Genomic DNA, 17,809 nt, shown 5'->3' on the forward strand with positions numbered 1-17,809 from the left:
TCTGTGGGTTCGGTACCGTGTTCTGTGGGCTCGGTGCTGTGTTCTGTGGGCTCGGTGCTGTGTTCTGTGGGTTCGGTACCGTGTTCTGTGGGCTCGGTGCTGTGTTCTGTGGGTTCGCTGACGGGTCCTTCCTGTGTTCAGGAGATGAGATGCAGCTTGCGGTTTAAGCTGCAGATATGGTGATATAATGTGGAGGAAATGTCCGGGTCGGGTCTGTTACTCTTCTCTTCAGGATCACGGGGAAGCTGTAATGTTGGGGCTACAAATGCTGCACAAGCTGCAGATGGATGTATGAGACAGTTCCCTATACACCTGCAGCAGTACGTTGCACTATATGACTCTACTATGTAGGTGATTATGGTGGTTTTATATTAGCTCTGTATGACACTACTATGGTGGTGTTTAGCCGTGTTATTTACACACCATGTGATGGTGATACACTCCATTCCATTGCACCCCATCCACCCCACATATTTTTCACGTAAGGCCACTTCCCTATGGACAGCAGTAGTGGCAGTGGCCCGGTAACTTGTACATTTTGTAAATTTCATCTCCAGCAATCAGACGTCTGCGAGAAATCACAATGATAGCTTAGAGAAGGATCTTCTCCTTCACCTGCACTACCACTGTCCACCACTTCTAATGACAATATTTTCCATAGACTGTAACACAACAGCGCCCCTTTCTATTGCTTGGCTTTTTCTATTTAAAATTTTGGACAGTTTTCACATTTGCCATTGTTTGACCTCACTAGCTATCCTCCATTCCAGATATTGGAGGTCACTGGGAAGGGGCATTATATACATGTACAACCAGAGCTTTGGACCCGCAAATGATAATTTATCATTTAATTATCCACCCGGTTCCCAAATAAGCGGCTTGCGGGCAGAGAGCGAGGTTAGCGGCAGCGCCATATGCCAGGGGCTGCAATCCTGCTTCTCTCTGTAACTGTAAGCTGCTTACTAGTCCTGTCCATGATCAAGAAGGGGTTAAATCTGCGACCGCTGAAATCAATTCTACCCATCCAGGGTCATGTCAGAATCACTGGAAAAGGAAAACCTGCAGCGTTCCCATTTATCTTGTATATCATTTATTAGCCATTTTAAATACATCTGCTTGCGGTCAGTGAATAGGAACAATCTTGTTTAAACCTTTTACTGACGGCTCGGGGATTGTTACACTGTGTCGCCGTGGAGCCCAGGAGCGTCCTATGATGTCACAGTGCGGCATTATGATGTCACAATACAGATTTATGTGAGGATGGAATTTCTATCTCAGGACACGAAGGCGGGACGTCATCTGAACATTGGTTATTCCATATCATCCCGAACCTCCCACCAAGAACATAATCACCCTGGGGAAATATCACAGGTAAATGACTCTGTGCTCAGTACAAGAGATATTAGAATGTGAAAGCGTACAGGATGGCCGACAGCAGTACTGACAGGTAGATACACTATATGGAGAAAAGTATGTGCCCCCACCACCTCCACGAGCTTTTCTAACCTCCCATTATACATCCATAAACATTAGTGTGTCTCATCCGCCAGATAGAGAAGTGTGATCCATCACTGCACAGAACACGTCTCCTCCAGAGTCCAGTGGTGGCGGCTTTACACCACTCCATCCGATGCTCAGCATTGTGCTTGGTGATGTACGGCTGCATGCAGCTGCTCGGGGCGCAGTGTTTGTTCTGATGTTATACCAGAGGAAGTCTGGACTCCGAAGTTATGGGGTCAGAGGCCATTCTGTCACGTTAGTAACGGCAGACGGCAAGGCAGGGGGTTATACACCGGGGGCGGATGTTATACTCGGGGGAAGGGCAATAGGGCCAAATGTTATACACCAAAGGCAATGGGATACAAGGCTAAAATGGAATTCAATGAATAAGACGTGCAGCCCGATACTTTTCTTCATATAGTGTGTATAAGATAAATAGATATGACATATTGGATAGTTTTTCCTTCTGTTTTATTCCCTCCCATCAGGTGACGTATTGTAGTTTTGGATGATGGGGGTTGCCTTACAATAACTATGTAGAATGTCACAGACTATCCTGTTTCAGTGCGGGGTGCGTGCCTAGTGCATGGGGCAGGTCTCAGTGCACCATACATTGTATTCCTACATGTCCCACAAACATCTGGGGCCGTGTGTTGTGATTACATTGGGTCAAAAATCACCAGAACTGGATATCCGGAGATGAATTAAGACAGCCAAGATATTTAATCGTTTCTATTCCAAGACAGAAATAATAACGTCAGGCCAAGTCCTTGTAGACTTATTTGTCACAAAGTCCAATGTCTCTATGTTCACCATAACGAGGACAACATCTGACAAGTACTCGACGAGAGCCAAAGTATCTCCACAAAGTTAAACTGCAGGAGGCCTATGACAAATCCGCCCAGGACATCACTGATATGGTGCCGGCCAATCATAATACGAGAAAGTCCAACGCTAAAGGCCCAGAGGACCAGGAGAATCCGCAAAGGGATGGCAAGAACTAGATGGTTAAGAAAGAACTTGGAGACCATAGTGGCTCGACTAGCGTGTCCAGCTGGGAAGGCGTAGACATCGAGAACAAGGTAATCCAAGATACCAGGCGTCACCTCATATGGACCCCGACGTTTCATTAACTTCTGTAGTCCAGCTACTGTGAGGATGTCAAGAAGAAGCGCTGCAAGAAAAAAAAGAGAATACAATTAATCTTGACCTCTATAGATCCGTATACAGTGTATATACATATATATATTTTATATATATATATATATAATAGTAATTTTATTTCTATAGCGTCAACATATTCCGCAGAACTTTACAATTAAGCAGGGACATGTACAAACAATAAAAATATCACAAAGTAACCCATAGTTCACCAGTTGCGGGCAGAGCCTAAAACATAAATTCACATGCACCTGCAGTAGGGCAAAACATAGTGCACAGTCGTGAGCCTCGATTTCTGTGCACAGGCGCAAGATTTCGCCCGGCAATGGGGATGACACGAGGCGTCATCCACGTCAACTACAGAAGGAGGACAGCGAGCAGCAGCCGGAGGGAGGGATGGACAGGCCTGAGACCACGCCCATCGGACCCGACCAACCCGTTTTCCATACAGCGCGGGAGAATTTAAAAAGGTTTTTGAAGGGTAAACAGGGGGAGTCATGGGGTTATATAAGCATTTATGGAATGAAACACAGGCGCTGCATAAGGTCATAGTTTTAGTTGTTATATGACAAAACTGGTGACAGGTTCCTTTTAAAGTTTGAGCTTTTACTAGGCCACTCCAAAACATTTACACGTTTCCCCTTAAACCACTCAAGTATTGCTATAGCAGTATGCTTTGAGTCATTGTCTTATTGGAAGGTGAACCTCCATGCCAGTTTCAGATCACTGACATAGTAGAAGAATATAGTCGGCACTCCGTTATTCCGAGGTGGTGCACGTGGAGGGATAGTATCCAAAGGAAGCAAAGAGATCCTGGCACTCACGTGCTGAAGATCAATTAATTTATTACACATATCAATGAACAACAAAGCATTTCAGCCCTTACAAAGCTTTTATCAATTGATAAAAGCCTTGGAGAGGCTGAAACATTTTGTTCATTGACATGTGAAATAAATTAATCGATCTTCAACACGTGAGTGCCAGGATCTCTTTGCTTCCTTCAAATCACTGACAGACTGAAACAGGTTTTGCTCAAGAATATCCTTGTATTTCCCACCATCCATCTTCCCCTCGACTCGGACCATTTTCCCTGTCCCTGGTGCTGAAAAACATCCCCACAGCATGATGCTGCCACCACCATGTTTCACTGTGGGGATGGTGTTTTTGGGGTGATGAGCTGTGTCGGTTTGGCACCAGATGTAGCGTTTCGCTTGGTGGCCAAAAAGTTAAATTTTGGTCTCATCTGACCACAGCACCTTCCTGCATACATTTGGGGAGTCTCCTACTTGTCATCTGGCAAACCTAAAAGCAAGCCTTACAATTTTTGTGTGTAAGTAAACCTATGGAGTGTATGGCTTATTGTGGTTGTATGTACAGATACTCCAGTCTCTGCTTGGGAACTGTGCAGCTCCTTCAGGGTTACCTTTGTTCTCTGTGCTGCCTCTCTGATTAATGCCCTCCTTGCCAAGGCTGAGAGTTTTGGTGGACAACCCTCTCTTGGCAGGTTTATTATGGTACCATGTTCTTTCCATTTGATGATAATGGATTTGATGGATGGATCTGGGGGGTCAGCAGAAATTGGAATATTTTTTTATAACCCAACCCTGACTTGTTCTTCTCAACAACTTTGTCCCTGACTTGTTTGGAGATCTCCTTGGTCTTCATGGTGCTGTTTGGTTAGTGGTGCCTCTTGCTTAATGATGTTGCAGCCTCTGTGACCTTTCAGAAAAGGTAAAGTGTATATACTGACAGACATGTGACATTAGATTGCACACAGGTGGACGTCCTGTCACTAAACATGTGACTTATGAACAGGGGTGGATTAAGAGTAGCAAGGGCCCCGGGCAGTTTAGACGGCGCGCCCCCCCCCCCCCCCCCACACACACACACCTGATGTATCACGTGACATGTCACATGATCCCCTGTGATAGATCATGTGATAGTTCACGTGAAATTAATTTGGCACAATATTAATTCTAATAATTTTTTTTAGGCTGTGTGCCCACTATGCGTTTTTTAAGCATTTCAGCAGCGGCAATTCCGCTGCAGAAACGCTTAAAAATGCTCGGTAGAAGGTCTGCCATGTTCCCCAATGATAATCCGCATGTGCTGTGCACATGCTGCGGAAATTTCCACTGCGGATTATCATTGCGGAAAAATACGCAGCACTACCAATTATTTTGAGGAATCACAGCGATTTCGCCGCCATAGACTTGCATTGGAACGCATGGAATCCGCATCACTGCATCTGTACATGCAGAATCCATGCGTTTCAATGTGCGGATGGTACCCGGGTGTGGAGGACAGGAGACTCTCCTCCGGACCCGGGTACCATAGAACCTGTAAAAAAAGAATAAAATAAAAAATAAATATTATACTTACCTTCTGATGGCCCCCGGTGTCTTTATCCGATGCGTTCTGGCTTGCCGGCAGCTCACGATGGTCTGAAAAGGACCTGCCTTGACGTCATTTAGTCATGTGACGGGTCACGCGACCGCTGACGTCGGCAGGCCATCAGAAAGTAATTATATATTTATTTTTTACCATTCTTTTACGGTCACACTATATAAATCCATGCCGGTTGCATGGATTTATATAGTGTGACCAAGTTGACAAGCACTTTCCAAGTGATGCTAAAATTGCTTGGAAAGAGCTTGTCAACCCGCATGCGGGAATGCAAGTGAAGAACGCTTCACTTCCGCATGTCCCTGGCAGGAAAAACGCATGTACAATCCGCATGCGTTTTTTCTGCCAGGGAGATGCAGAAACGCTCAAAAAAAATCCGGAGCATTTCTGCATCATGGGCACATAGCCTTACATTAATTGTATGACTCAATATTGAGCACACGTAGCCATCTATACACGGCGGGAGGCCGCACGTAGCCATCTATACACAGCGGGAGGCCGCACGTAGCCATCTATACACAGCAGGAGGCCGCATGTAGCCATCTCTACACAGCAGGAGGCCGCACGGCGCCACCTATACACAGCGGGAGGCCGCACGGCGCCATCTATACACAGCAGGAGGCCGCACGGCGCCATCTATACACAGCGGGAGGCCGCACGGCGCCACCTATACACAGCAGGAGGCCGCACGGCGCCATCTATACACAGAGGGAGGCTGCACGGCGCCATCTATACACAGCAGGGGGCCGCTCGGTGCCATCTATACACATCGGGAGGCCGCACGATGCCATATATGCACAGCAGGGGGCCGCACGATGCCATCTATACACAGCGGGAGGCCGCACGGCGCCATCTATACACAGCAGGAGGCCGCACGGTGCCATCTATACACAGCGGGAGGCTGCACGGTGCCATCTATACACAGCGGGAGGCCGCACGGCGTCCCCCCCCCCAGAGACAGCAGGAGGCTGCACAGCGCCATCTATACTCAGCAGGAGGCCACACGGAGTCACGCACACACACAAACATATACAGACATATACATACGCGCATAAACACATTTGAAACACAAAAATACATATAAACAGACATCACACAATGATATCTGCCTGCACACACACACACATACATACATACATACATACACACACACACACACTCACCATCCCCCGGCTCGGCTCCAGTGGTCCTGCTCCTTTCCGGTGCAACACTGCAGGCCGGGTGCACACTGCGTGACGTCACAGCTAGGAGACACGGCCTCGCACAGGGCCGTGTCTCCTAGCAGTGACGCGGCCGGGCCAGCACAGGGAAGTTAACTGCTGCAGTGCTGGCCCGGCCGAAGAAGAAGCAGCAGCCGTGCGCCGCTGCTGGGGGAGCGGCTGGGGGCCTCCCCCCGCCACTGTCTGCCGGACAATAATGAGGACAATCTGGCCATAGACACCCCAGAGCCCTGGGCCCCCTGGAGGTTCGGGGCCCCGGGCGGTAGCCCAGATCGTCCTCATTATAATCCGCCTATGCTTATGAAGGGAATTGCTTGAACCAGAAATTTTTAGGGGTTCATAGCAAAAGGGGTGAATATACAGTTATATGAAAAACTTTGGGCACCCCTATTAATCTTAAGCTTATTGTTTTATAACAATTGGTGTTTTTGCAACAGCTATTTCAGTTTGATATATGTAATAACTGTTGGACACAGTAATGTTTCTGCCTTGAAATGAGGTTTATTGTACTAACAGAAAATGTGCAATCTGCATTCAAACAAAATTTGACAGGTGCATAAGTATGGGCACCTCACCAGAAAAGTGACATTAATATTTAGTAGATCCTCCTTTTGCAAAAATAACAGCCTCTAGTCGCTTCCTGTAGCTTTTAATGAGTTCCTGGATCCTGGATGAAGGTATTTTTGACCATTCCTCTTTACAAAACAATTCCAGTTCAGTTAAGTTTGATGGTCGCCGAGCATGGACAGCCCTCTTCAAATGATCCCACAGATGTTCAATGATATTCAGGTCTGGGGACTGGGATGGCCATTCCAGAACATTGCAATTGGTCGTCTGCATGAATGCCTGAGTAGATTTGGAGCGGTGTTTTGGATCATTGTCTTGCTGAAAGATACATCCGCTGCGTAACTTCAACTTTATCACTGATTCTTGAACATTATTGTCAAGAATCTGCTGATACTGAGTGGAATCCATGCGTCCCTCAACTTTAACAAGATTCCCGGTGCCGGCATTGGCCACACAGCCCCAAAGCATGATGGAACCTCCACCAAATTTTACTGTGGGTAGCAAGTGTTTTTCTTGGAATGCTGTGTTTTTTTGCCGCCATGCATAACGCCTTTTTGTATAACCAAACAACTCAATCTTGGTTTCATCAGTCCACAGGACCTTCTTCCAAAAAGAAATTGGCTTCTCCAAATGTGCTTTTGCATACCTCAGCCGACTCTGTGGCGTGCTTGCAGAAACGGCTTCTTTCGCATCACTCTCCCATACAGCTTCTCCTTGTGCAAAGTGCGTTGGGTAGTTGATCGATGCACAGTGACACCATCTGCAGCAAGTTGATGCTGCAGCTCTCTGGAGGTGGTCTGAGGATTGTCCTTGACTGATCTCACCATTCTTCTTCTCTGCCTTTCTGATGTTTTTCTTGGCCTGCCATTTCTGGCCTTAACAAGAACTGTCCCTGTGTTCTTCCATTTCCTTAGTATGTTCCTCACAGTGGAAACTGACAGGTTAAATCTCTGAGACAGCTTTTTGTATCCTTCCCCTGAACAACTATGTTGAATAATCTTTGTTTTCAGATCATTTGACAGTTGTTTTGAGGAGCCCATGATGCCACTCTTCAGAGGAGATTCAAACAGGAGAACAACTTGCAAGTGGCCACTTTAAGTAGCTTTTCTCATGATTGCATACACCTGGCTATGAAGTTCAAAGCTCAATGAGGTTACAAAACCAAAAAAAGTGCTTTAGTAAGTCAGTAAAAAGTAGGTAGGAGTATTTAAAACAAGAAAATGATAAGGGTGCCCATACTTATGCACCTTTCAAATTTTGTTTGAATGCAGATTGCACATTTTCTGTTAGTACAATAAACCTCATTTCAAGGCAGAAACATTACTGTGTCCAACAGTTATTACATATATCAAACTGAAATAGCTGTTGCAAAAACATCAATTTTTATAAAACAATAAGCTTAAGATTAATAGGGGTGACCAAACTTTTTCATATAACTGTATATGCACATGCCAATTTTTAGTAATTGGATCCCATAAATTTAATTTATGTCTATATTTTTCTCACTTCACTTCACCAGCTTAGACTATTTAGTGCTGATGCATCACACAAATCGGATTACAAAAATATTTAAACACAGGTTGTAATGTAACAAAATGGGTAAAAAAACAAGGAGGGTGAGAATACTTTTGCAAGCCACTGTATGGGGATAATCTGCAGGTTAATAGCGTTACCAACCTGCCTAGCATCTGCATGTAGCCAAACGCTGTGGGCAGAAAATTAACTTTATTCTCCCTGGCAGTGTTTGGGTTTCAGTCACGGGGGCGACGCCAGAGCGGGTTCAGTCACCACTTTGAGTATAGAGAGCGGCAGCTGTAACTGCGCCCCCCGCTCTGACAGACACTCGCTCTGCATTGGGGTCCGCTGTCTGTAGTGGCCGGGAGTGTGGTTACAGCTAACTCAGAGCAGTGACTGAACCAGTGCTGGCGCCTCCCGGTGACTGAAACCGGAGGCTTATAAACAGAAAAAACTGACCAGCACATCTAAAGCAAGAAATAGGTGTGTACAGGTGCTTACTAGGAGCAGCTACCTCCATATATAACTAACAAATAAAGTAGCACTCTGCAATGCTAAGTATGCGAACATGAAATATATGAAATTGAATACCCAGTATAACGTGAAATTCCTCATTGTGGCTACCAGGTACACATGAATTGGTCAATTTATGCGCTAAGATTTCTCAGTTATTTCTATATTCTATAGCAGTAATGCTATTCAAATGTCATATATTTCATGTTCGCATACTTAGCGTTGCAGAGTGCTACTTTATTTGTCAGTTGAAACCTAATGCTGCCAGGGAGAATACAGATTATTTTCTCCCCGCAGAATTCGGCTACCTGCAGGTTAGTAAAGCTATTAACCTGCAGATTAACCCCATATTTGGAGGTTAATATTTTTTCTGGTGACAGGTTCCCTTTAGCATTTAGAAGGAGGGAACAAGGTAGAGTTAGGTTTGTGAGTTGAGGTGATAGGCCGGTCTAAAGAGATGTGTTTTCAAAGCATACGTAAAAACATGGGGGCTAAATATTAGTCGGATAGTTTGGAGTAGAGCATTCCAAAAAACTGGCACAGCTTGAGAGAAGTCTTGGAGACCAAGGTGTGAGGTTCGGATTATGGAGGATGTTAGTCTTAGATCAGTTGCAGAACGGAGAGCATGGTGATTGACAGAAATGAGGGATAAGATATAGGGCGGTGCAGAACTGTGAAAAGATTTTTGGGTGAGAGAGATAAATTTGTATTGTATTCTTTAGCAGATGGGGCAACTAGTGTAATGACTGGCACAGGGTGGAAGCATCGGTGAAGCGGCTGGACAGAAATATGACACTGGCTGCCGCATTCAAGATGGATTGGAAAGGAGAGTTTGGTTAGCGTGAAACCGATTAGTAAAGAGTTGCAGTAGTCCAGACGAGAGAGAATAAGAGCGACAGTTACTGTTTTTGAAGTTTCAAAAGTGAGAAAACGTTAATTCTGAAGATTTTTTTAAGATGCAAGTAACATTAGTGAGTAAAGTAACATTAGTGAGTGAGTGATTGGATATAGGGAATAAAGGAAACTTCTGTGTCAAATATGACCCCAACACAGCGAGCGTTCTGCTGGGGAGCTATGGTTGCACCACCCAAGGTAACTGCAATATTGGATATAGGTAGGTTAGTAGAGGGAGGAAACACGAGAAGTTCAGTTTTGGAGATATTCAGTTTCAAATAGAGGGAGGTCATGGTGTTAGGGACATCGGACAGACAATCCCTGGTATTCTGTATTAAGGTGGGGGTGATGTAAGGAGAAGAGGTGTATAATTGTGTGTCATCAGCATAGAGATGGTACTGGAAACCAAATCTGCTGCTGGTTTGTCCAATAGGAGCAGTGTATAGAGAGAAGAGGAGGGGGCCTAGGACTGAACCCTAAGGAACCCCGAGTAACCCAGTACAGGGAAGAGGCAGGGCTGTAATGACCGCGATCGCAGGGGACTTGGCCTGTGGGGATGACAGGCCTGCTGATGCCCGCACAAACTTCACCTGGATGTGCGTTCTTGGACGCACATTCAGCTGAAGTATATTGTGGAGCACAGACCCATCAGGTCTGTGAGCTGCAATACACGCTGCCGGCCAATCAGAGGCCAGCAGCTGACGTCGGCTTGCACGTGACTGGGGGCCCATGTTGGTGACTTCATGCGCTTACGTCTCTTGCACACTGAAGTCAAATGACGGCTTCAGGACAGGACGCCGGGAGCGGAGGGAAGGTAAGTGTAATGGTTTATTTTTTTCTATGCATCAAAGAACAGAGGCAGAACGGGGGACATACACCAGATTGGGGCCCAGGATAAGGGACATATATACCAGGATGGGGGATATATATACCAGGATGGGACCCAGGATAAGGGACATATATACCAGGATGGGGGATATATATACCAGGATGGGACCCAGGATAAGGGACAAATATACCAGGATGGGACCCAGGATAAGGGACATATATCCCACCTCATCCCTAACCTTACCACTATCCTCATCCCAACCCTAACCCACCTTTTCAACCTGTCACTAACAACTGGTGTCTTCCCCTCATGCTTCAAACATGCCTCGATCACACCCATCCCCAAAAAAGCCCTCCCTGGACCCATCCTCTCTGTCTAGCTATCGCCCCATATCACTTCTCCCCTACTGGAAAAACACGTCCATTCTAATGTGTCCTCCCACCTCTCCTTCTGCTCTATCTTTGACTGCCTATAATCTGGCTTCCGACTGCATCACTCAACTGAAACTGCCCTAACTAAAGTCACCAACGACCTACTAACCGCCAAATCCAGGCCACACTACTCTGTCCTCCTCCTCCTGGACCTGTCATCTGCCTTTGACACAGTCGACCATTCCCTCTTACTACAGACTCTCTCATCGGACTTGGCCCTATCTTGGTTCTTTTCATACCTAACAGACCGGACATTCAGTGTCTCCCACTCACACACCACCTCCTCATCTCACCACCTATTTGTCGGTGTCCCCCAAGGTTCAGTCCTAGGACCCCTGCTCTTCTCCATCTACACCTTTGGTCTGGGACAGCTCATAGAGTCTCATGGCTTTCATTATCACCTCTATGCTGATGACACACAGATCTACCTCTCTGGACCCGATATCTCCTCCCTACTAACCAAAATCCCACTATGTCTGTCCGCTATTTCATCCTTCTTCCCTGACAGATTTCTAAAACTTAACATGGACAAAATTGAATTCATCATCTTTCCACCGTCTCACTCAGCCCCCCCAACTGACCTATCCATCAAAGTCAATGGCTGCCCACTCTCCCCAGTCCCGCATGCCCGCTGCCTCAGGGTAACTCTGGACTCTGAACTCTCCTTTAAACCACATATCCAAGCCCTTTCCACTTCCTGCCGACTCAAACTCAAAAATATCTCCTGGATCCGCACATTCCTCAACCACGAATCTGCAAAAACACTAGTGCATGCCCTCATCATCTCCCGCCTCAACTACTGCAACCTCTTGCTCTGTATCCTCCCCTCTAACACTCTCGCACCCCTCCAATCTATCCTAAACTCTGCTGTCCAATTAATCCACCTGTCCCCCCGCTATTCCCCGGCCTCTCCTCACTGTCAATCCCTTCACTGGCTCCCCATTGCCCAGAGACTCAAGTTCAAAACCCTAACCATGGCATACAAAGCCATCCACAAACTGTCTCCCCCATACATCTGTGACCTAGTCTCCCGGTACATACCCGCACGCAACCTCCGATCCTCACAAGATCTCCTGCTTTACTCCCCTCTTATCTCCTCTTCCAACAATCGTATACAAGATTTCTCCCGTGCATCCCCCCTACTCTGGAACTCTCTACCCCAACACATCAGAGTCTCGCCTACCGTAGAAACCTTCATAAGGAACCTGAAGACCCACCTCTTCCGACAAGCCTACAATCTGCAGTAACCACCGCTCCACCATACCGCTGCACTGCTCTACCCCCACCTACTGTATCCTCACCCATCCCCTGTAGATTGTGAGCCCTCGCGGGCAGGATCCTCTCTCCTCCTGTACAAGTCGCCCATTTGTATTGTTCAAAATTTATTGTAATTGTTTGTGCTATGTATATCCCATTCACATATAAAGCGCCATGGAATGAATGACGCTATAATAATAAATAATAATAATAATAATATATACCAGGATGGGACCCAGGATAAGGGACATATATACCAGGATGGGATATATATATACCAGGATAGTATATATCCACTTATCCTGATAAGGGACATATATACCAGGATGGGGCCCGGATGAGAGACATATAACCAGGATGGTTTCTGTATTTTCATGATTTTGAAAATTGTACGTTCACACTGAAGGCATCAAAACTATGAATTAACACATGTGGAATTATATACTTAACAAAAAAGTGTGAAACAACTGAAAATATGTCTTATATTCTAGGTTCTTCAAAGTAGCCACCTTTTGCTTTGATGACTGCTTTGCACACTCTTGGCATTCTCTATGTACAAGAATATAACTACTATAATACTGCCCCCTATGTACAAGAATATAACTACTATAATACTGCCCCCTATGTGCAAGAATATGACTGCTATAATACTGCTCCTATGTACAACAATATAACTACTATAATACTGCCCCTATGTACTAGAATTTAACTATTATACTGCCCCTATGCACAAGAATATAACAACTGTAATACTGCTCCTATGTATAAGAATATAACTACTATATTACTGCCCCTATGTACTAGAATTTAACTACTATTATACTGCCTCCTATGTACAAGAATATAACTACTATAATACTGCCCCCTATGTGCATGAATATAACTGCTATAATACTGCCCCCTATGTACAAGAATACAACTACTATAATACTGCCCACTATGTACAAGAATATAACTACTATAATACTGCCCCCTATGTGCAAGAATATAACTGCTATAATACTGCTCCTATGTACAAGAATATAACTACTATAATACTGCCCCTATGTACTAGAATATAACTACTATAATACTGCCTCCTATGTACAAGAATATAACTACTATAATACTGCTCCTATGTACAAGAATATAACTACTATAATACTGCCTTCTATGTACAAGAATATAACTACTATAATACTGCCCCCTATGTGCAAGAATATAACTGCTATAATACTGCTCCTATGTACAAGAATAGAACTACTATAATACTGCCCCCTATGTACAAGAATATAACTACTATAATACTGCCCACTATGTACAAGAATATAACTACTATAATACTGCCCCCTATGTACAGGAATATAACTACTATAATACTGCCCCCCTAGGAGCAAGAATATAACTGCTATAATACTGCTCCTATGTACAAGAATATAACTACTATAATACTGCCCCCTATGTGCAAGAATATAACTGCTATAATACTGCCCCCTATGTACAAGAATACAACTACTATAATACTGCCCCCTATGTGCAAGAATATAACTGCTATAATACTGCTCCTATGTACAAGAATATAACTACTATAATACTGCCCCTATGTACTAGAATATAACTACTATACTACTGCCTCCTATGTACAAGAATATAACTACTATAATACTGCTCCTATGTACAAGAATATAACTACTATAATACTGCCTTCTATGTACAAGAATATAACTACTATAATACTGCCCCCTATGTGCAAGAATATAACTGCTATAATACTGCTCCTATGTACAAGAATAGAACTACTATAATACTGCCCCCTATGTACAAGAATATAACTACTATAATACTGCCCACTATGTACAAGAATATAGCTACTATAATACTGCCCCCTATGTACAAGAATATAACTACTATAATACTGCCCCCCTAGGAGCAAGAATATAACTGCTATAATACTGCTCCTATGTACAAGAATATAACTACTATAATACTGCCCCTATGTACTAGAATATAACTACTATAATACTGCTCCTGTGTACAAGAATATAACTACTATAATACTGTTCCCAAGTGCAAGAATATAACTGCTATAATACTGCTCCTATGTACAAGAATATAACTGCTATAATACTGCTCCTATGTACAAGAATATAACTACTATAATACTGTTCCTATGTACAAGAATATAACTACTATAATACTGCTCCTGTGTACAAGAATATAACTGCTATAACGCTGCTCCTATGTACAGGAATATAACTTCTATAATACTGCTCCTCTGTACAAGAATATAACCACTATAATACTGCCTCCTATGTACAAGAATATAACTATAATACTGCCCCTTATGTGCAAGAATATAACTGCTATAATATTGCTCCTATGTACAACAATATAACTACTATAATACTGCCCCTATGTACTAGAATTTAACTACTATTATACTGCCTCCTATGTACAAGAATATAACTACTATAATACTGCCCCTATGTACAAGAATATAACTGCTATAATACTGCTCCTATGTACAAGAATATAACAACTATAATACTGTTCCTGTGTACAAGAATATAACTACTATAATACTGGTCCTGTGTACAAGAATATAACTACTATAACACTGCTCCTATGTACAGGAATATAACTTCTAGAATACTGCTCCTCTGTACAAGAATATAACTACTATAATACTGTCCCCTATGTACAAGAATATAACTACTATAATACTGCCGCCTATGTACAAGAATATAACTATAATACTGCCCCCTATCTGCAAGAATATAACTACTATAATATTGCTCCCCATGTACAAGACTATAACTACTATAATACTGCTCCTATGTACAAGAATATAACTACAGTACTATAATACTGCTCAGATGTGTACAAGAATATAACTATAATACTGCTCCTATGTACAAGAATATAACTACTATAATACTGCCCCCTATGTACAAGAATATAACTACTATAATACTGCACCCTATGTACAGGAATATAACTACTATAATACTGCCCCCTGTACAAGAATAAACTTATCCTCAGAAGCAAAGGTGACTCTTGGTCTTCCTTTCCTGACGAGGTCCTCATGTGAGCCAGTTTCTTTGTAGCGCTTGATGGTTTTTGCAACTGCACTTGGGGACACTTTCAAAGTTTGCCCAATTTTTCGGACTGACTGACCTTCATTTCTTAAAGTAATGATGGCCACTCGTTTTTCTTTACTTAGCTGCTTTTTTCTTGCCATAATACAAATTCTAACAGTCTATTCAGTAGGACTATCAGCTGTGTATCCACCAGACTTCTGCACAACACAACTGATGGTCCCAACCCCATTTATAAGGCAAGAAATCCCACTTATTAAACCTGACAGGGCACACCTGTGAAGTGAAAACCATTTCCGGTGACTACCTCTTGAAGCTCATCAAGAGAATGCCAAGAGTGTGCAAAGCAGTCATCAAAGCAAAAGGTGGCTACTTTGAAGAACCTAGAATATAAGACATATTTTCAGTTGTTTCACACTTTTTTGTTAAGTATATAATTCCACATGTGTTAATTCATAGTTTTGATGTGTTCAGTGTGAATGTACAATTTTCATAGTCATGAAAATACAAAAAAAACTTTAAATGAGAAGGTGTGTCCAAACTTTTGGTCTGTACTGTATACTGTCCATATAACAGTGCCATATACTGTCCATATGACAGTGCCATATACTGTCCATATGACAGTGCCATAAATTGTCCATATAACAGTGCCATATACTGTCCATATGACAGTGCCATATATTGTCCACCTAACAGTGCCATATATTGTCCACCTAACAGTGCCATATATTGTCCACCTAATAGTGCCATATATTGTCCATATAACAGTGCCATATATAGTCCATATGCTAGTGCCATATATTGTCCACCTAACAGTGCCATATACTATCCACCTAACAGTACAATGTACTGTCCACCTAACAGTGCCAAATACTGTCCACCTAACGATGCCAAATAGTTTACACATAACAGTGCCATATATTGTCCATATAACAGTGCCATATACTGTCCATATGACAGTGCCATATACTGTCCATATAACAGTGCCATATACTGTCCATATGACAGTGCCATATATTGTCCATATAACAGTGCCATATACTGTCCATATAACAGTGCCATATACTATCCATATGACAGTGCCATATATTGTCCATATAACAGTGCCATATACTGTCCATATAACAGTGCCATATACTGTCCATATAACAGTGCCATATACTGTCCATATGACAGTGCCATATATTGTCCACCTAACAGTGCCACATACTGTCCACCTAACAGTGCCACATACTGTCCACCTAACAGTGCCATATATTGCCCACCTAACAGTGCCATATATTGTCCACCTAACAGTGCCATATAGTTTCCACATAACAGTGCCATATATTGTCCATATAACAGTGCCATATATTGTCCATATAACAGTGCCATGTACTGTCCACCTAACAGTGCCATATATTGTCCATATACCAGTGCCATATATTGTCAGTATAACACCGCCATATACTGTCCACCTAACAGTGCCATACACTGTCCACCTAACAGTGCCATATATTGTCCATATAACAGTGCCATATATTGTCCACCTAACAGTGCCATATATTGTTCACATACCAGTGCCATATTCTCCATATAACAGTGCCATATATTGTCCACCTAACAGTGCCATATATTGTCCATATAACAGTTCCATATATTAAGCTTCCTAACAGTGCCATATATTGTCCACCTAACAATGCCATATATTGTCCACCTAACAGTGCCAAATACTGTCCACCTAACAATGCCAAATAGTTTACACATAACAGTGCCATATATTGTCCATATAACAGTGCCATATACTGTCCATATGACAGTGCCATATACTGTCCATATAACAGTGCCATATACTGTCCATATGACAGTGCCGTATATTGTCCATATAACAGTGCCATATACTGTCCATATAACAGTGCCATATACTATCCATATGACAGTGCCATATATTGTCCATATAACAGTGCCATATACTGTCCATATAACAGTGCCATATACTGTCCATATGACAGTGCCATATATTGTCCACCTAACAGTGCCACATACTGTCCACCTAACAGTGCCATATATTGCCCACCTAAGAGTGCCATATATTGTCCACCTAACAGTGCCATATAGTTTCCACATAACAGTGCCATATACTGTCCACCTAACAGTGCCATATATTGTCCATATACCAGTGCCATATATTGTCAGTATAACACCGCCATATACTGTCCACCTAACAGTGCCATACACTGTCCACCTAACAGTGCCATATATTGTCCATATAACAGTGCCATATATTGTCCACCTAACAGTGCCATATATTGTTCACATACCAGTGCCATATTCTCCATATAACAGTGCCATATATTGTCCACCTAACAGTGCCATATATTGTCCATATAACAGTTCCATATATTAAGCTTCCTAACAGTGCCATATATTGTTCACCTAACAATGCCATATATTGTCCAC

The 17,809-nt window shown here is 43.2% G+C and overlaps 1 protein-coding gene across 1 annotated transcript in view; it reads right to left on the bottom strand.

The window, feature by feature from the left end:
• Positions 1-1,067: 1,067 nt before the first annotated feature.
• The window catches only part of PLPP7 (phospholipid phosphatase 7 (inactive)), a 42,185-nt gene continuing 25,443 nt past the window's right edge, over positions 1,068-17,809 (bottom strand). Inside the window, exon 2 of the mRNA XM_073640703.1 lies at positions 1,068-2,674. Within this exon, the coding sequence (XP_073496804.1) occupies positions 2,310-2,674 (365 nt within the window). The 3' untranslated portion in view covers positions 1,068-2,309. The remainder of the gene's footprint in view (positions 2,675-17,809) is intronic.

Source organism: Phyllobates terribilis, unplaced genomic scaffold, assembly GCF_046119375.1.
Source record: "Phyllobates terribilis strain yellow unplaced genomic scaffold, ASM4611937v1 Scaffold_7__3_contigs__length_470593459, whole genome shotgun sequence".
NCBI lineage: Eukaryota > Metazoa > Chordata > Amphibia > Anura > Dendrobatidae > Phyllobates > Phyllobates terribilis.